The 21,510-nt window shown below is 34.8% G+C and overlaps 2 protein-coding genes across 7 annotated transcripts in view; both read right to left on the reverse strand.

Annotated features, from left to right (window-relative positions):
• Positions 1–10,466, reverse strand: part of LOC125055338 (juvenile hormone acid O-methyltransferase-like) — a 43,195-nt gene extending 32,729 nt beyond the window's left edge. For 2 of the 3 annotated variants that reach the window (XM_047657774.1, XM_047657772.1), the window contains exons 1-3: positions 3,672–4,074; positions 923–1,094; positions 313–421 (exon numbers count right to left, since the gene is read on the reverse strand). In XM_047657774.1, the coding sequence (XP_047513730.1) occupies positions 313–421; positions 923–1,094; positions 3,672–4,027 (637 nt within the window). In that variant the 5' untranslated portion in view covers positions 4,028–4,074. Of the gene's footprint in view, positions 1–312; positions 422–922; positions 1,095–3,671; positions 4,075–10,045 lie in introns of those variants that run through there. The other variant, XM_047657773.1, reaches the window with a different exon arrangement.
• A 7,085-nt stretch (positions 10,467–17,551) lies between these two features.
• LOC125055331 (juvenile hormone acid O-methyltransferase-like) overlaps positions 17,552–21,510 on the reverse strand; it is a 31,393-nt gene continuing 27,434 nt past the window's right edge. For 3 of the 4 annotated variants that reach the window (XM_047657762.1, XM_047657763.1, XM_047657757.1), the window contains 3 exons: positions 18,866–19,037; positions 18,401–18,509; positions 17,552–17,837 (listed from right to left, as the gene is read on the reverse strand). In XM_047657762.1, the coding sequence (XP_047513718.1) occupies positions 17,662–17,837; positions 18,401–18,509; positions 18,866–19,037 (457 nt within the window). In that variant the 3' untranslated portion in view covers positions 17,552–17,661. Of the gene's footprint in view, positions 17,838–18,400; positions 18,510–18,865; positions 19,038–20,291; positions 20,458–21,510 lie in introns of all 4 variants that reach the window. The other variant, XM_047657755.1, reaches the window with a different exon arrangement.

Raw genomic sequence — 21,510 nt, forward strand, 5'->3', positions numbered from 1 at the left:
ACGTAAAGGGACCCTTTATATATTATTGAATATTAAATAAATTGTTCTTATCATAAATAATATTAAGGATTGATCTATTTTTATTTGAACGTAGAGATAATCTTAGGACGAATAGCAAGGAACACGTCAAGCAACAACAGGTATGAGAATTCTGCTCATTGATTATTTGTTCGGCCGATTCCATAATATATATACACAGTAGGTGTAGGCCTGTGAAACTACGTTTGTTTTAAGTTGGACAGCACACAAAAGTGATCACGACTAAAAGTGTCAGTGTGTGTGTCTCTTTTCCCATTCGACGACAAAACCTACCTTTGAAATTCTCCAGATTTTCATACTCGTGAAATATCAATTTTTGTTCCAATTTTATGATAGTAAATCCAGTTTTGTCTAATAATTGTTGCATGTCTTTAAGGGAATCCTGAAAAGAGTATATTTTTAATGAAACGGAAATTTGTGGTAGGTTCCAATTGTAGGTAGAACTCCAGGCTTTTGATATTGAAGAGTTTAAAATACAGGTATTAATCACGCTTTATTTTTACTCCGAATCTTAAACTTACCTTTACAGCTAAAATGAGATAAAGGTTTTATTATCTATATGTTAAAATATGCGTGCATCTCTCAGCTCTGAGGTTATAGAACCCCGTCTATGTCAAGCAGAGAAGAGAACCTACTTGGCTATTAGAAATAACAAATGATCACAAAACACATACATAAATCTACTGTTTTGCTAATAGTTTTTTCATATGGGACAGTGGCTCAATAGCACAGAAAGTTGAATAATGTGCTTCTTTGGCTAATGTAATGAATTAGGAATAAATTAATCCAATCTACCACCATCGCTCCAATATGGCGGACCTCCTAGCAAAAAAGAAATAAAAATAAGCCTTTGCTAGAGTGAATTAAATTATGTTATATATACTTGACTGTCATGGTATGGAGATATATATCTTTCAACGTCAGTAACCCATGGCTTCCATTTTTCGGCTTTAGTAAGGGTCCTGTATGCATCGCTTAATGATGCTTTTTCTCCAACCATCGCGAAACAACTGCCTTGGTCCTTAAGGATATCGTATATGTTCTGGAACGCAGTTCTGTAAAATCAACATAAAAATAAATATAGCTAAATTGATGTATCCGCCGAAAAAGTTTTATCTTTAATATAAAAATGAATCACAAAATGTGTTGGTAAGCGCATAACTCAACAACGCCTGGACCAATTTGGCCAATTCTTTTTTTACAATGTTCGTTGAAGTTCAAGAATGGTTTTTACAGCGAGAAAAAATCGAATAATTGCCGGAAAAATCATAAAAACAGCCCTTTTCTTTTTCCCATACAATTATTTTCTAACTAAAACGCAGTCAATTTGAGCTTTATTGCCGTTGTATAAAGTTCATATTAAATTACAAGCACTCACTGTTGTCTAAGCAATGAAGTTGTGTTCCTAACGTCAAAGATCATAATGTGGAAACAATGTCACAGTACTTCATTTAAGCAAGAATATGAGTGTTGAGTTGCAAAATGATTATTTTTTATTCACAACGCCCTATCACCAGGGTGACGGTTCTGTTCAGGAGAATTTTTAGTCACGACTATAAAATACGTAGGAAAAAAAACTGCCACATTACAAATCTTTATGACAGGACGAAGTCTGTCGGGTGCGCTAGTTAAATACAATTTTCGAAGGCGTCGAGTCACCGTCATATTGTTCATGAGGTGTGCGAACATAAAATATACAAAGGCTGCACTAAAAGTATCGGGAATGGAATAATACCACTGTTCCTGTCATATTTAAATCTTTTTAATTGAAAATGATATTTTGTGTGCAAGGCTGTTTTCTAACGATGAATGTTCGTCAAACGTTCGTCGATCAATTCGGTTACAAATACGCCCACAAAATATATATAAAAAATTGTATTAGTAGTATAATTTTGTTCCTAATTACGTAATAAAAATAACTTGTCTTGTCATTGTATGTTTTGAATCTAACGAGGGCGGCACTGAAAATTTCGGGAATCAAGGAAATGACACAACATTACTATTTAAAAATGTATTTATTGCTACAGAATCGTAAGGCAGAGTGGTTTTATGTTAGAATAAAAATGCCGTATCTATTCAGTTTGAGAACACTAACGTTCGACGCATGCGCAATGGCTTGAAAGCGTCGCACAGGCGCAATAATTAATTGAAAAAAAAAATAGCTTCAATTTGATATATTATTGCACCCGTGATTTTTTAAAATCTTTATGTAAATTGCGGTGATGTCGACGATATTTTATTTAAATAACAAGTGAACGAAATGTTTTCCCAACAATCAATTCAAAATAATTTAATTAAAAATACTAGCGGGCAAATTTTGATAGGCACCTTTGTAGATATATGTTCTTCTAATTATAAATATACATAAAAATTTGGTTTTTAGCAATAACCGATGAGCGCACTAATCCTGCAGCCGGATCTCGTACTATTAGTGATGTCTAAGAAAATTCTATTTGTTGTTAGCATTAATTCACATTTATTTGTACCTATAGTTAATTGGTGTTTAATACTTAAGATATAACATATCACATATCAAATATTACATACCTACTTGAGATAAGATATTACGTAAAAAATAATTTTACTCATATGTAAATATTATGATTATTCATAATTTGTATAATTAAAATAGCATACTATAAAATGCACTTTAGGAAGTAATTAATTTTAACTTGAAAATTAATTAATAATTACTTAGTAATTAAATTAAATTAATTTTCAAGTTAAAATTAATTAATTTCTATTGCGTTAAAATATACTTAACTTTTATTACTTTAAAATTAACGTAATAAATTATAATGGAATGAATATTGTGTGCTTCTCGCACACAAGAAAAGAAATAAAGATTATTTCTAAACACTTATTAAATAAATTACCTACCTTATTTTAATATTCTCAAAGCGATATCTTTAAGTGCAATGTCAATCTGTCATAAAATCATTTATGACAACCTAAAAATAGATTTTCGGTTGTCATAATAATGTTTATTTTGTATTAATGATATATCTATATATATAAAAATGAAACCCGTTTTCCGTTGTCCCGACATAACATGAAAACGGCTTGACCGTTTTGTCTGATTTTTTTTTGTTGTGTTTGTAATTGTCAGGAGAAGGTTCTTATAAAAGAAAAAAAAAATTGCGCGGAAAATTAGAAAATTTAAGAATACTTAACCACCATACAATTCGAACTTTTTGATGTAACTTTATGGCGTTTGACATAACATTGACAGAATGCGTGCTGCAAATATCGTCAAAGAAAAATGAATATCGTTTAAAATAAACGCTTCGATCGGAGTTATTATATTGATAATATAATAATATGCGAGCCAGAAAAACAAACAAAGAATGTTGTATAACATAAAGCATTAGAATAATAAACACTTTGTTTCTGAAATATTTTTAATTAATTATACCAATTTGAAATCAATATTCATAGTTAAGACAGGACAACGTCTGTCGAGTCCGCTAGTATTAAATAAATTTAACAAAACCCTTAGCGGGTTAATAAACGATGAAGGCCTCAGAGGGTAGGTAGGTTACAAACACGCCCAAAAAATAATAAACGTGTCAAGCACAGAAGGCCGTGTAGCACGTACCATAAATTAAAAATTGTAATTGCGAAGTACTTACTCTTGACGACGACACCAGTGTAAAGCAAAAAAGGAAGTGGCATGGTGGAAACGATTCCTTAGCTGATCGGGCAGCTCTCCCTCTATGTTAAGGGTAGTGAAATCAACACGTTCCGAAGCATAGTGTTCATTTGCGAATCGTATCATATCTTCACTTATGTCACAGCCCGTCATGGTCTTGCAAGTAGGAATTAATTCTTTGAATATTTTTGATGTCAACCTCCCATCGCCACAACCAATGTCTAGGATTGTTGAGTCTGTTTTCCAATTGATTATATTCTTATATTCTTCTAGATACTTCAATGCATTAGTATTCTGTAGAGCATTTGATTTATTATACAATTTGACGTTAAGCATTGTTCGTGCGTGCTTTTCGGCAAATTTCTGATAGCGTTTGCGCAGCGGTCAGGTAGTACCGGGTAAGGCTAAGGACTCACGAAGCAGTTTTGTGGTGGCGGAATGGAGTTTTATTTTCAAAACTCACGAAACCGGAGTTTGCTGCGGTTACTCCACCGTCGTGGTTGCGATTACTTTTAAGTTGTCTTGATTATTATTTAAGTGTTTTGTGTGATATTTAGTTATACGACATGGTTGCTAAAAGTGGGAAATTTGTAAATAATTTACGTAAACGACTCACATCTCTGGGCTGGTGCTCCCAAATACTAGCTTCTTCCTTTTGACCAAATTCAGCGAAGGGCTTGTCGAATTGTCAATCTCCATTAAGTCTCTGCGTTTTCTACAAAGTGTACTATGGTGAGTGTTCTGAAGTTTTGTTTGGGTTGATCCCTCCTGCCTAGTTTCAACACCGTACGAGCGGTATCAATTTAAAATTTCCATCAGCATCACCTTGATTTGATGGCTGGCAGTCTTCCACAGTCCGTTTCACAAGGCACTTTCTTTTGCGAACTAGTGAACTGTGGAATCGACTCCCGGTTGGGGTCTTTCATGAGAGATACGACCTTTATTTTATTTAGAGTATACCTACTCCTCTCGCAAACTTAGTGGTTGATTATCGCAATACGGGCGGTTAATCGATCAGTTGAGTTCCAGTCGACCGCCATGGACACACACCAGAAATGAGCTGTTGCGTTATACTTACTTTAGAGAAGAATTTAAAAAAAAGCCTAAAAGGTTTTGGGTACATCCACTGATTGCGGAAAGATGTCGTTATGGATGAGTTAAAGAAGGACGAAGAAAAGTTCTTTAATTATTTTCGAATATCCCTATCCGTAATGTGCCCGCCAACCGACCGCAGAGCGCGCGGCTGCAACCGGCTACCTATGGTTGGTTTTATGCTACAAAGGCTGCGGGTCCGCAACCACAGCGGGCGCGGGTGAAACCCGCTTCGTGAGTCCTTAGCCTTAGATGTTATCGTCAGAATAAAGGTTAATACACATTAACCTGAACAATAAAACGAAATGGGATGATTTATGCATAATACGAAAATGATAAATTTAATTTATACTGTAATGTGTTGTCATGTTGAGCCGATAGGAAAATAAATACAAATTCATAAAGATATCAATGATCAGGTAACTCAAGGTGTTAATAAATAATGTATATAGACCATCATTGCACTTGCGAGGCTTCTGGCAGTGTGAGGGTCCATGGGCGGCGGACACTATCACTCAACCTCAGATGAGCCTCTTGTCCGTTTGCCACCTGTTCTATAAAACAATATCTGTTTGATACAAAATTATCATGTACATAAACATATGTTTACTATAGTAAGCAGATAAATTTTATATGTGTACTTAATAAAAGCGGATGATTATATGTGACACGCGCTTATGATTGCGTTATTTTACTAAATATTGTAAATTTTATATATCACGAGGAAAATCCCGTATTTGTATTATTTAAAATTATAACGTCAGCATCACTAACAGTGAAAATGTTTAGAACTGGCCAGTTAGAAACATTTCTTATGAAAACTTTTTTTGAATTTCAATTTTAAAACTCTTTGATAACCTAATGTAGTATATTGCATTCATTTTTGTGAATTGGCGGCAAATCTAAAACTCTTCATACACGTGAAAATGAACCTAACGCGAGAAAATTTCGGTCAATGATTTATTATGACTTTCGTTGTGGGCTTACTGAACAACAAAGCTATGATAGGCTGCGATTAGCATTTCTTAATGAAGCCCCATCTCGTGCCACTATTTACAGTTGGTTTAACGAGTTTAAGCGAGGACGTAGGAATCGCAATGATAATCCGCGTGAGGGACGTCCTTTAATAGCGACTACTCAAGATAACATCAGTGCTGTGCGACGCATGATAGAGGAAGATGCATTGGTATAAGTCAAATTCAAAAAAAATATTATATTAACATTTAGGCGTCAGGAAGCTTTGTACCAGATGGGTTCCCCATACTTTAACCGACGACCAGAAACACCTTCTCATGGACTGGTGTCGCCAAATGTTAGATAAGATCAACGGCGGTGACTCAAATGCTGTATTTGACATCGTCACAGGTGATGAAATCTGGATATATTGCTACGAACCCAAAACCAAAAGACAATCAGCTCAGTGAGTGTTTCCTTTCGAGGATCGGCCAACTAAGGTAAAGAATGGAAGAAGTCAAGGAAAAAAGATGATTGCCTCCTTCTTTGGTCGGAAAGGTCATTTCGCGACAGTTGTGCTAGAAGATGGAAGGACAGTTACTGCAGACTGGCAACTTTCTACATTAAGCCGTTTTTCATTTTCTAAACACTTTCACCTAGGTAATAATAGTAAAAATAGCTGGCACCGGTCGTGCCTGCGTAATGCAACTAAGGACGACTAAGATTTATCATTGCAATATGCAAAAGGTAAATATTTAAATGTTGAATTCTATAAGAAAATTGTTTAATAAAATGATTAAAATTTAATTTTTTTTTGTTTCGCTAAAAAACGGTGAAGCCGTATTAATTAAGTAATTGTATTAGCCAGTATTTTAAATTAAGTTTTATTTAGTATTGGTTTTGTAATTAACCTGCTACATTTTTGCTTGGTTCAATATTTCTATGGGAATCAAACCCACAGGTTCCATTGCTATTTCACCAATTGGTTAAGCTAGACAAATTTGTCATCTGTGTCCTTTTAGAAGTTATTGTAATAACGAACATAATTTTACAAAATAAAAGAAGAGAAGAAGAATATAGAATTTATGTTTGTGTATTTCAATAATTGTACCTATGTATTTTATATTTCAATGTTACATTTCAATTTTAGAACAATTAATATTCAAAAAAACAAATCCAGACATTATTACTTTTTTTCAACATATAAAACGAGTATTTGCACGTTATGGACATTATCATTAGTTGATTTCTTGTAATTGTACTTTTCAGTGTCAATCATCTGTATTTCTTGGCTTAAGTCTATTAAAAAATCGTCACGTAACTCATCCGGGATCTTGAAAGGCACCAAAGACATCAACGCATCTGAAAATAATTGTACTTTTATTTATTTTCATTTTCCCAAAGACAAACTAACTTCTACATGTACACCCTTTTCGGATGTGTGTTTTAGGCGCATTTTATAACATTGAATAAATTGTTCTTATCATAAACAATATGAAGGATTGATCTATTTTTATTTGAACCTAGAGAGAAACTTAGGACAAATAGCAAGGAATGAGTCAAGCGACACGTCAAATTGATATATGAGTCATTAGAACTATGCTCATTGAACATTTGAGCGGCCGATCATACCGCGTCGTACCATAACTGTGCGTGGTACGTAATTATGCCCGCTTGACCATTCCATGATATTTGATAGGGAATTTTTTGCAAAATATCCACACAGAACAATATTTACCGTTACTAAATGCGCTGTCAGAGTTGTGCTCATTTCCGTACCTGACACGTTCATAGTACGCTAATGTTATGAGATTAGACCAGTGCAGATAGCCTTTAAAATAAATAAAAAGTGAAAAAAATTATAGTAGGTTGAAACCTATTGGAAAGGGAGGTTAATATTATAAAAATTAAAGGAAAAATAATTTACGGGCGATCTGAGGTCGGGAAGGGGAGGGGGGGGGGGAGTTTTAAGGGTAAAAAACGGTTTATCACGATTTCCGGCAAAACTAAAAGTCCTATCGAAGAAAGTTAAATGGCAAAGTTGTAGGTAATAAAAAGATCTAAAACTTTTGTATTCACACATTTTTACATAACCTCAAAATTTATGTGAAAAATTTAAAAAACCAAGTTTTTTGTTTTTAATTTTTATCTTTAACAAATTTTTTTTTTAACGAAATTTGGTGAAAACTTACCTTTCTATATCTCAAATACTTTATTCGATTTATAATTTATTCGATTAACAATATTTATTTTTTCACCTTATTTTGAATGAATATCGAAAAAACACCCTAATTTTCAATCGAAAATTCACCCGTCAAAATATCAGCTTTTTTTAAATTATTTTTCCTTTAATTTTTATAATATTCTCCTCCTTTTCCAATAGGTTTCATCCTACTATTATTTTTTTAGGTTTGAAAAATTATCGGCACTGGTCTAGATGGTGTAGTGAGACTTATAACATCCTCTGTTCAAGGTTTAATTGTACATTCATGGCTTTTGTTTGTTTTTTATTGCTAATATTCGCTTAAGTCTAAAGTTGATAAAAATGTTCTCGAATTTGTTACCGTGTCTCTTTTCCCATTCGACGACAAAACCTACCTTTGAAATTCTCTTGACTTTCGTAGACGTGATTTACTATCTTGACTTCTAATTTTGTTATAGTAAATCCAATTTTTCCTAATAATTGTTGCATTTCTTTAAGGGAATCCTGAAAAGAATATATTTAAATTAAACGCATATTAAACAGAAATTTGTGGTAGGTTCCAATTGTAGGTAAATTCCAGGCATTTGATATTCTGGAGTTTCAAATACAGGTATATAGATCACGCTTTGTCATAACTCAGAATCTTAATCTTACCTTAACGGCTTAAAAGAGTTAAGGTTTTATTATGTATATGTTATATGCGTGCAACCTTCATCACTGAGATTATAGTCCCCCGTCTATGTCAAGCAGAGAAGAGAACCCACTTGGCTATTAGAAAAACAAATGATCACGAAACACATACTATAAATCTAGTCCCAGACGTAAAAATTTGTAGTGCTAATGGTTTTTTTATATGGAACAGTAGCAAAGTAGTACTTAAAGTTGAATAGTGTGCTTCTTTGTCTAATGTAATTAATTGGGAATAAATTAATCCAATCAACCACAATCGCTCCAACATGGCGGACCCTAGCAATAAATAATAATAATAGTAATGAAAACGACTACAAGAATTTTTATTAAGAAATAATAATTATCCTTTGCTAGAGTGAATCAAATTATGTTATATATACTTGACTGTCATGGTATGAAGATATATATCTTTCAACGTCAGTAACCCATGGCTTCCATTTTTCGGCTTTAGCAAGGGTCCTGTAGGCATCGAATAATGATGCTTTTTCTGCGACAATCGCGAAACAACTTCCTTGGTCCCTAAGGATATCGTATATGTTCTGGAACGCAGTTCTGTAAAAACAACATAAAAAATCTATTTTATATTAATAAATATAATTTTCGAAGGCGTCGAGTCACCGTCGTATTGTTTATGAGGTGTGCGAATATAAAATATAGATCCAAACATACAATGACAAGATCAAACCACAATTGGTCTTGACTTTACTTTAAATACATTTTTAACAAAACATATAAAATCCAGAATGTTCCGAATACTGTTGCTGAATAAGATTTTTATTAAATAGTAGATCGGACTAATAAAAAGAATATATATATTCTGTGGGCGCACTTGATACTAAACGGATCGACGTACGTTTGACGATCATTCATCGTTATAAGAAGAGACTTCTATGTTTTGTTAATATAGTAATGTTTAAACCTTTTTGTATGTAATATTATGTATCCATCTTTGGTTATATCTTTAGTCATTCGTAATTCGTTTCTTCTTTATTTTAATAATAAGCATTTTCCTTGCTCTTAACTATGTTAAAAAACATAAGGTACAGACATGGGAACTCCGCGGTTTCTATTAGATCTATTAGATGTCTAGAAAAAACACATAAAGCCAAGGCCAGAACTCTTCGCTTTTTTTCAGCAGAGCATACCTATGATGAAATTGGCAATTTTTCACTTATAAATAATATATCATAGATAAATATTTCTTTGTAATAAATTCAATAGGTTCACGTTTGATTAAGTTGGGTTAACTCACGTTATTAAAAATATGATTTTGTGATCTTACATAAATACCTATATGATTATATAAATTACCTACCTTATTTTAATATTCTCAAAGCGAGTATTAAATAAAAAAGCTATTTAGATGCCGTGTAGCACGAACCATACATTAAAAATTACAATTGCGATGTACTTACTCTTGACGACGACACCAGTTTAAAGCAAAAAAGGAAATGGCATGGTGGAAACGTTCCCTTAGCTGATCGGGCAGCTCTCCCTCTATGTTAAGGATGGTGAAATCAACGCAATCCAAAGCATAGTGTTCTTTTGCGAATTGTATCATATCTTCATTTATGTCACAGCCCGTCATGGTCTTGCAAGTAGGAATTAATTCTTTGAATATTTTTGATGTCAAACTCCCATCGCCACAACCAATGTCTAGGATCGTTGAGTCTATTTTCCAATTGATTATATTCTTATATTCTTCTAGATACTTCATAGCTTGAGTCTTCGTCAGACCATTTGATTTATTATACAATTTGACGTTAAACATTGTTCGTGCGTGCTTTTCGCAAAATTTCTGATGGGGTTTGCGCAGCGGTCAGGTAGTAAGTAAGGCTAGGAAAGGCTTAAGACTGCAGCCGTCGCGGTTGTTAGAGTTATCGTTTATTATGTTCATTAACCTGAACATAAAAACGAAATTGCATGATTTATGCATAATAAGAAAATTATAAATTAATTTATACTCTAATGTGTTGTGTACTGTTGAGCCGATAGGAAAAGAAATAGAAATTCATAAAGATATCAATGATCAGGTAACTCAAGGTGTTAATAAATGATTGAATAGACCAGCGTTGCACTTGCGAGGCTTCTGGCAATGTGAGTGTCCATAGGCGGCGGACACTATCACTCAACCTCAGATGAGCCTCTTGTCCGAAGAAGACGATTCATCACGTCTTGGAGGCAGTCCTTTCTCGAAAATATCCCGGCAAAGTTTTGCCTATATTTCGAGATTCTGCAGCCTCCTTTGACAATTGGCTGAATGGAAGGGGTGCATTTTCTATGACCAAAGCCCTATGACATAAAATTTTATGAAGAGTTGGTGTCATGGGATGCCATTTATACAAATAAAAGTGTAATTCTGCCATGGATCGTGGATATTTTGAAAACTTTTTAGTGTCAATGCGGAACCCACTTGCCAGTAGGTACTTCTAAAATTACTTTTATTTTCGTTATTCCCTGCGGCTCTTTCGCTCATCACTGCAGCATAATTCAATTCATCGTGAGGTACTTCTGATCTCAGTTTTCTGTTTTGCGCCTTTTCACGCAAGGTCACTTCGGAATTCCTTCGAAGGGCAGCCGGGTTTGTAGAGTCGCCTATCTGGTAGAAAGATGGTGCCCTCAAGCCATTGTACGTTTGTTTCGCGGAAACGGTCTTCTTTGTAGCTCGCCGCGGTCCACTTACACATGTATTGGTCTAAAAGACTTTAAACTATTGCGGAGTAAATTGATTCGACTATTTGAGCATTTTGTCATTTCGGTTAGATTTTCCTCGAGAAAAACCAGTATTTTGTCTATATTTTTAATTTTACACTGTTTTTTTTAGTTGAACAATAACAACTCTTGATATAGTCATCGAGAACTCAAAACCGGCAATACTGAAAATACTTGTTTTTTTTCTTCTTAAAACCAGAACAAAGGCTACCTGTGTCTTGAAGTTTGATTGATTGACTTATGGCCAGTTTTTTAAGTATAATTACCCTTTTATTTTAAAATTAAGTATAGGTTGCAGCGCATGCGCGCTGAGACCTGTTGCTGAGCGCACCTCGTATTGTATTGGCGTGTTATTTTCACCCACTATTTTTTTAACCCACACCGTAGTCAAAGCTAGCCGCCAAAGTGGTTCCCCATCAGGGGCCAACAGCTTAAAAGTCTTAGTAAAGTTTTTTTAGAAAATTATCGAGTCGATAGGCAGTCACCATAGACTCATAACTATTACAAAACGTCCATTTATAGTAGGCATATCTTACAATATCATTGTGCATTACTTTATAATCATTTTATACATGTGTGTATACAACTTTAATGAACAAGGCCTAGGTACTGAAGTCAGCAGAAGTATCCCACCATTCGTAGAACTGAAATAATCTTACGTAGAAAATTAAACTTTTTGTTGTCGTTTAAAACTTAAACGGAAAAAAAATAATCGGATATAAACGCAAATTTAATTCCTTTTTTTTTGCTTAACGTGTTTTCGTCGGAGCAGTTTATATACAAAAAATTTTTCGTGAAATAATTTACTCTGTAATAGTTCGGCACTTTCATTGTCAAAAGATTATATTTTATAGATAGCTTGTACTGTATTTCAATAAATGAAAATCTGATTTAATCTAACATTTCTCTCAGTTGATTTTCAGGATTATAAATATATGTAGGTTAAAAAATTAAAGGCTCTGTGAGATTTTATTAGATACTATAAAAAGTCCAAGTAATAATAACTTCTAATGGGTTAACTTCAAAAAAAAAAGGAGTCATTATAGTCAATAAAGTTCAGTTTACATTTGAAAAATTAAATAAATAAATATTTATTATTATTCTCTTACATTAAGTGTAACATAAATTCTATTATTATTCGAATGTTGTTTTTAAATTATGTCCAATGCCGTAGCATCTTCCGTGGGCAACTTAATTCTGTTAATTTTGTGTCACGGTGCGCGCGCATCGTAAAATTTCACTCTCATCAATTTTTCATAACGCGCCTAAAGAAGTATAACTTCAAAAATGTTTTGCTGTGTAAATAGTGTTTGAGAACAGTTGAATTTGTGAGCGGCTTGACAAAAACGTGGACTTATTACCTATTTTTGTAAATGTTTTGAAATATCAGTCTAGTGGAAAACTTTATGACTCGTAACGATTATGATGTACGTTATCAATGTGTTGGAGACAATAGGATATGAATTCTTAGATATCGTTAATTTTATTCACTGTTAATGGCAAGAATAGTCTTATTTCCTTACTTAGATAATTAATTCTGACTAGGGCTGAAGGGAATATAGAATCTAGACGATGAAAAGTACAATTTAAAAAAATAAAACACTCTAATAAAAAACTTCTCCTGCGGTTTCTTACAGGTAAAAGTGTGGGCTTCGAAAATGAAAAATGAAAACAAAAATTTGCTGCGAGTGTATAAGTTCAGCGACGTTTGCAAACACTTTATTTTCGCTGAGATAATTAAAAAGTAATTGAATACCAATAATTGTGTAATCAAAAAGGTATTTTAATAACTGAAATATTATTATATCGAGTTTTTGAAGTGAAACTTCTTTCGAATCGTTGTGATTTCAAACCGGATGCAACGGAAAAAGCGACAGTAAAAAGGGACAGACACATAAATTAATAGGATTTGGCGTGGGAGAGAGTGAGATAGGAAAGAAAGAAAGAAGAAAAAACTTTATTATGCACAATATACAAAATATTTAGATAAAGTAAAGTGCACTGGCCCCCACACTAGGATTCCCTGTGTTGTGGGCAGCCAGTCTATTCCTTTTGACATGAAAACAGTATTTTATAAGTTATATTAATTATTTCTACACATTTATATTAAAACTATTTTTGTACAATAAGAATATTTTCAGCATCAGAATACGACAGGTTAACAAGATATAGTTTGAGATGTTTAGTAAATGTATGTAGTGTGATTTTTGAAATGTTAGTGATAATTTTGTTTTTAATGAAGTGGTTAAAGATGAAAGGGCCTCGGAAGGAGAAAAAGCGTTGGACGAAGAAAGTGCGAGTTTTGGGTTGCTTAAATAGGAGGCATTATACAGTGTATAAACTTTAAATTAGTGTGTATTTGAACATTTTCTGAAATAAAAAAACAGATTTGATGAAAATTAAATAAGTAAGTCAAGTAAGTAGTTTAATTATAAAATTAGATTATTTATCAATTTTATTTACAAATCATTAGTTATAGAAACTTTTTGAAACGAAAACTTCGTACTACACTTAATTAAAAGTTTATACACTGTATAATGCTTCCTATCTCATATTCTCCCACGTTGGATCTTGTGAATTTATTTCAAACTTTTATAATTTTAGTTTTTACCAAATTAAAGATTGATATTAAAGTTATAAATAAAAATTTAACATTAAAATATATATTTTTTTAAAGAAAAGATCCTACATCTAGATAGAGAAAAAGTCTAATTTACATATTTTGGTTATAAAAACTTTGTTATTGAAGGTTTCACTTCTACCACGTGTGATATAGCTTAACAATTATTGTTACTGACCGACTGTCTAACTATCTATTATTATTAAAATCCTATTTTTATTTTAATATTATATAATTTTTTTGACATTTTAATATTTACGGCATATAATACTGTCTGTACTTCGTAAGTTCTCCATACTTATCCTACAGAAAAAACATGAAAAAAATATTAATAATTGATGTATTCATTGTATAAAATATATACAAAATATTATATTTGTTTACACTTTGCAGGGTACAAGTAATCTAACACTAAATTTCACGGAGGTAACGAAAAATTTATTGGTTCGTCATTTTTTTAAAGGAAATTATTCTATGAAATCCATCGCTACGCTGAAAAAAGCGAAATTCCTGTGTTTTATTTGAAAGTTGAATTCTATAAGAAAATTGTGTAATAAAGTGATTAAAATGTAATTTGTTTTGTTTCGCAAAAAAACGGTGTAGCTGTAATCTTTGGTACACACTGCAGGACTCGCATGATTATTGATTAGTCTTTAAGATAGTTTTATTTTATGTAGAATTGTATTAGCCAGTATTGGTTTTCTAATTAACCTGTAGACCCCTTAAAACAAATAAGAAAGAACAATAAAAACAATAACTTAAATAAATTATGAAATGGAGTCCCTTTAGACAAGGTTCCGAAAATACTGGCAGAACTCCTTCTTTGAATAGCTAGACTAATTCTTTGTCCGAGGTAGCTGCCAGCTCTTCGGTCTCCTGTGATGTCGACTAACCTTTTTGCTATTTCCTTAAAAAGCCTTATAGCGCTAGGACCCCACGGACCAAGGGTCTCGACACCGAATGGGACAAAATCATATTCGGAGCCTAGACCCCTGGTTCCATGTAGAAGGGAAGGGGCCAGTGTGTCTGAACAGGTTGCATCCCATACCAGCACCCGGCCCTTCTCCATGGAATCAAACTCATACCGTCCGGTCTCTTGCCATCGTCTGTTGCAATTCCAATCGGCTCAAGTAGACTTGGGACGTTGACGGTGGCAAGGGACCGGAGTATGATATCGTTAAGTGCGGCATGTCTCGAGAAGCGTCCTGCACTTTTTTGGCATGACAGTCCGCGATGTCCTAGCCTGTCGACATTACTGCCACAGGGACATATATGAGGAGCGCAGGCCGGAACCCCAAGCCGTAGACAGGTTGCGATTCGGAGCGTGTCAGGCTCAAGAAAAGTTCCTGTATTTGACGAAGGGTAAGCGTGAAGCCAGTAGCCGGCGTACCCACGGCCAAAAGCCTAGCACGCGCTGAACCTGTACTACAGCTCAAAAGATTGTCATAAGTCATTTGCAAATTATGTCGTCCCAGCTCCTCTGTGAATTTAGAGAAAATGGAAAATTTTGATCTGGGCCTGCAATTAAGAAAGCGTTTCTAGCTTCTTCCAAGCCAGCAATCTCAAAGTTTGAAGGGGATGCCTTTAAAATTTTACTTATGAGATTTGCTGAACTTTATCAGAAGATAGGAAGGCTGGTAAAGCGACACTTTAAATTTTGGGAATCCCTTGGAAGTTGGAATGCTTGGGTCCAAGATTGCTCGTTCAGCTGCATATTAAGAATCGATTCTAAGCTAATTTTGATTACGTCGTCTACTTGTGTCAAAAGATCTGGGTGATTCCTAAAGGAGCAGCAACGGAGCACATACGTAAATTTTGGGACGAAAAGACAGAATTTTAAGATGCAAAGTGCTTAATGAGGACTTATTTCAAGGAGACGGAGCCAAAATATGAAATTTTTGTTTTACTTCTTTAAATTTAAGTCGCAGTTATTTATAAAAAGTTCGCATTTGCTAAAATTAAGCTCCAAACCAGGCTTCCAATTTATTTTTGATTTAAAAAAGGTCCGAAAACACAGTGTCCACATCACCTTCTAGGGTTCCGTCGTCCAAATACCAAACTTTCAAATTAGAATTTAATATTAAATTAAAATTTTTGACTATCGTATTCATAGTTAAACTAAAAATTGCAGGCCCAAGGGGATCACCCTGTTGACAACCTACTTTCGAGGACAGTTCATTAGAACGATATAACAATTTTGTTGGGTCAGCGTAACTGAGAAGTAGATAATTGTATATTTCCGGTATATGTTGTTTTATTTCCGTCAGCAGGGTATCCCTATTAACCGAATTAAAAGCATTTTTGACATCAATTTTGAGCAACACGTCAGGCTGTCCGTAAATTAGGAAAGAGCGTAGGGCATGGACGGCTGCCTCACACCGTCGGCAGCCGTCTTCCTTTTACACCGAAGCCCAACTGTATGGGTTCAAATTCCAAATTTAATTTTGGTAAAATATGTCGAACAGCAATTTTAGAGGCCAGACGTCGTAGTGTTGAACCAACAGCAATTGGTCTCACCCCTCCGTCCTTTTTGGTGAGGGCAATGAGGTTCGCGCCGAAAAGAACAGGAAAAATTTCATCTATTGACATTACCGGAATTTAAATGAAATTGATTAATTTGGTAATCGAATTTACAAGTTCCTCGCCTGCATTGCAGAATGCGATGTTAAGTCTTTCAAATGTTGGGGTGAGATTCCATCCAAACCTGCAGCTGAACCTGGTTTAAAAGAAGAAATGGCAACCGTAACATCTTTGTTTTGAATTTGAAGGCAAGCTTACCGTGCTGTTGGTGAGTCAAGAAAATATGGGTTTACTGGAGCAGGAGAATTTTTATCCGTAAGGCCTGAAGGGTTTTAGGGGTATCTGGTGATAGGGCGTCGTTGGAGAACAAAAGGCGAGCGGCACCTTTGAGATCTCTGGCACAGAGTTTTTCGATGAGTTTGTAGTGATTACGAGGGGCAACATGTTTTATTAGAGGATATAGGAGGAGTAGGCGAGGCTCTTACAACACAGTTATTGTTTATCTTTAGTGTGCAAGGATTCGGTTCATGATTTTTCATTATATGTAGTTTATAAAAAAAATAGGTTCCGCCAGTCTTGAGTACAATTGCTTATGTAACATTTCTGGATTAATTGTGACAAATGACGTGTAGCAACGGGTATTCGAGCTCCTCGAGGAATCTCTTTTTAACTATGGGTCAACTATTTTTCAAATGGCTTAGATATATGTGGAAAGGAGTTGGATCGTTGGCAACATAATTAGTAGGCGCACTTGGAATAATGAGATGGATGTCTAAAGGTGAACTGTTTTCGCTAATACATTTCCTGTGTATTTTGTAGTGTGTATGTTGAGACCTTTCAGAGATTTGAATGACTTGTACTGTGTACATGTATGGGTCGCGTGTGATCCTGTTGACTACATGATACATTTTTGCTTGTGTTCGATATTTCTACGGGAATCGAACCCACAGGTTCCATTGCTACTTCACCAATTGGTTAAGCTAGACACATTTGTCATCTGTGTCTTTTTAGAAGTTTTTGGAATAATTCATTATTATAAATAAAATTTTACAAAATAAAAGAAGAGAAGAGCTATATAGAATATATGTTTATGCATTTCAATAATTGTATTTTATATTTAAATGTTACATTTCAATTTCAGAACAATTAATATTCCTAAAAAAACGAATCCAGACATTATTACTTTTTTTCAACATATAAAACGAGTATTTGCGCGTTAAGAACATTATCATTAGTTGATTTCTTGTAATTGTATTTTTCAGTGTCAAACATCTGCATTTCTTGGCTTAAGTCTATAAAAAAATCGTCATATAACTCATCCGGGATCTTGAAGGGCACCGAAGACATTATTAAACCTGAAAATAATGGTATATTAGACGGCACACAAAAGTGATTAGCACTAAAAGAGTCGATACCGTGTCGTACCATAACTGTGCGTGGAAAAGTACGAAATTATACCCGGCTAGAATCATAAATGAATGAATCGTGTATTGTCAGAGTTGTGCTCGTTTCCGTACCTGACACGTTCTTAGTACGCTTATGTTATGAAACGGTGTAGTGAGACTTATAACATGCTCTATTAAAGGTTTAATTGTACATTCGTGGCTTTTGTTTGTTTTTTTATGCTAATACTTGCTTAATAGCAGTGTTGGCCTAGTGGCTTCAGCGTGCGACTCACATACCTGAGGACGTAGGATCAAGCCCCGGCTTTCCACTTGGCCAATGAACTTTCTTTCTATGTGCGCATTTAACATTTACTCGAACGGTGAAGGAAAACATCGTGAAGAAACCGGCATGTGACCCAAAAAGTCGACGGCGTGTGTCAGGCATTGAAGGCTGATCACCTACTTGCCTATTAGATTTAAAAATTTGTTACCGTGTGTATGTGTCTCCTTTCCCATTCGACGCCAAAACCTACCTTTTAAATCATCTAGATTATCGTACTCGTGAAATATTATCTTGGGTTCTAATTTTGTTATAGTAAATCCAATTTTTCCTAATAATTGATGCATTTCTTTAACGGCATCCTGAAAAGAGTATATTTAAATTAAACGCAGTAATTTGTGGTAGGTTATTATATTTATTGTAGGTAGAATTCCAAGCTTTTGATATTCTGGAATTTAACATACAAGTATAAAAAACGCTTTATCTATACTCAGAATCTTAATCTTACCTTTACAGTTAAAAAGAGATAAAGTTTTTATCATGACTATTATGTATACATATGCGTGCATATATGTCATATGCGTGCAACTCTCATCCCTGAGGCTATAGTCCCCCGTCTATGTCAAGCAGAGAAGAAAACCTATTCGGTTATTAATAATTTTTATTAAGAAATAATAATCAGCCGTTGCTAGAGTGAATTAAATTCTTTTATACGTACCTGACTGTCATGGTATGTAGATATATATCTTTCAACGTCAGTAACCCATTGCTTCCATTTTTCGTTTTTAGTCAGGGTCCTGTATGCATCGTATAATGATACTTTTTCTGTGACAATCGCGAAACAACTTCCTTGGTCTCTAAGGATATCGTATATGTTCTGGAACGCAGTTCTGAAAAATAAACATAACAATAAAAATATAGCTAAATTGATGTATCCGCCGAAAAAGTTTTAATAAATATAATTTAAGAAGGCGTCGAGTCACCGTCGTATTGATTATGAGGTGTGCGAATATAAAATATAGATGCAAAACATACAAAGACAAGATCAAACCACAATGGGTTTAGACTTTACTTTAAATGCATATTTAACAAAAAATGTAACCTCTAGAATGTACTTCATACTAATTGTTGAATAAGATTTTTATTACTATTTAACTTGGAATGAGTACACGAAATTTCACGAAACTTGTTTATGACAAATTTGGGTAAATACAGGAACTGATTGTTGGGGCCCTCAAGATGTTTGATCGAGTGGATGTTCCTCAGCATCCGCAACTCCAAAACATCGCACCGAGGCACTCCAGACCACCAGGCCAGTAGGACGCGGCTTCAACCGCTGGTCGCCTTCCCCGGGGTGACCGGGGGTGTCACTCGGCGGTGCTTGACCACGAGCCGTGAGTCTGCCTCCTACCACGGATTATGACACCAGGGCCTTGTTGAGATTACTCCTTGGCCCCTCACCATCGGATTGATACCCCAAACATGACCCTAACCACGGCTGCGCGCATGTAGTATGTTTCCAAGCACGCTGCAGCCCCCACCAAGGGCTATAGAAGACCACCCCCATACCGCCGTGCATTAGCAGAGCGCGAAAATGGAAACACCACCCGAAGAGGGCATATGCTCCGAATAGGCCAAAGCTCACCCCTCTCGAGGGAGTGTGCAACCACAGTTCGATGGAGGATTTGAACAAAACAGAAGCCTTTAAAAAGTCGACTTTAATGTCGAAATGAAATTGCTGATGACAAATCTAATTTATGACGTCAGTATTGCTAACGTCATTATTTTCAACAATTTATCGGTAGGTCCTGTTTTTGTTAAAATTCAGATCGTGCTTTCGATACATTGCTCAGGTTTTCGTTGTTGCCTTGTCAGCAATCGGTCCCTGTCTCTATCCTCTTCTGCCTCCTCTGTCCTTCCTGTCGCTAGACGACGATATTCCTATCGTTCATTGTTAGTTACCTTCCCCTTCACTTTCTACCTCCCTTTCTCCACGCGTATCTTCCTGCACCATTATTTAGGTGCTACCTTCTTCCTTCGTTCCTTGTTCGTTGTCCCTACTCGCTCCATCATATAAATAATCAACCTATTTCCTATATTCCAATAGATTTATTTTAATATTTTCTTAATTGCGATGTACTTACTCTTGACGAGGACACCAGTTTAAAGCAAAAAAGGAAATGGCATGGTGGAAACGGTTCCTTAGCTGATCGGGCAGCTCTCCCTCTATGTTAAGGGTAGTGAAATCAACACGTTCCGAAGCATAGTGTTCATTTGCGAATCGTATCATATCTTCACTTATGTCACAGCCTGTCATGGTCTTCGTCGGAATGAACTCTTTGAATATTTTGGATGTCAAACTCCCATCGCCACAACCAATGTCTAGGATCGTTGAGTCTATTTTCCAATTGATTATATTCTTATATTCTTCTAGATACTTCATAGCATGAGTCTTCGTCATACCATTTGATTTACTATACAATTTGACTTTAAACATTGTTCGTGCGTGCTTTTCGGCTAATTTCTGATAGCGTTTGCGCGATGGTTAGGTAGTAATGGTTAGATGTTATCGTTAGAATAAAGGCGAATTCACATTAATCTGAACATTAAAACGGAATGGAATAATTAATACATAATACGAAAATGATAAATTTAATTTATACTGTAATATTGTTGTGTTGTGTGAGCAGTGTTGGCCTAGTAGCATCAGAGTGCGACTCTCATTCCTGAGGTCGTAGGTTCGATCCTCGGCTGGGCACCAATGGACTTTCATTCTATGTGCGCATTTAACATTTGCTCGAACGGTGAAAGAAAAACATCGTGAGGAAACCGACATGTCTTGGACCCAAAAAAAAGTCGACGGCGTGTGTCAGGCACTGGAGGCTGATCACCTACTTGCCTATTAGATTGCAAAATGATCATGAAAAAGATTTATGAAAAAATAGATTTTCACAAAGATAACTCAAGGTGATATAAATAAATGATTAATATAGACCGGCATTGCACTTTGCGTTTTTTTAGGTTCGTTAGTATGTTTGTATATTTATTATTTTCATGCTTGTGCAAATATTTCTTTATGATTTTTTTTCTTATTTTAATTTGGTATATAACGACTAAGATTAAAATGTTTGGATTTTTTCCGTGTCTTTATGCATCGTTACCCATATGTACGTACACTCTGCGATTGAGATATTTTTTTTATAATTTAACACGTTCACTGCGTCATCATTTTCAAAGAACTTTCAGCTGGTGCTTTAGAGACCTAAAAGATCTCGTAACAAGCCTATCCTTTCGTGCGTTGGAGATCAAATCAGTCTCCTAAACATACAGTTTTGAAAATAATTTATATCTTCCAAAAAAACA

This window comes from Pieris napi, chromosome 13 (assembly GCF_905475465.1).
Source record: "Pieris napi chromosome 13, ilPieNapi1.2, whole genome shotgun sequence".
NCBI lineage: Eukaryota > Metazoa > Arthropoda > Insecta > Lepidoptera > Pieridae > Pieris > Pieris napi.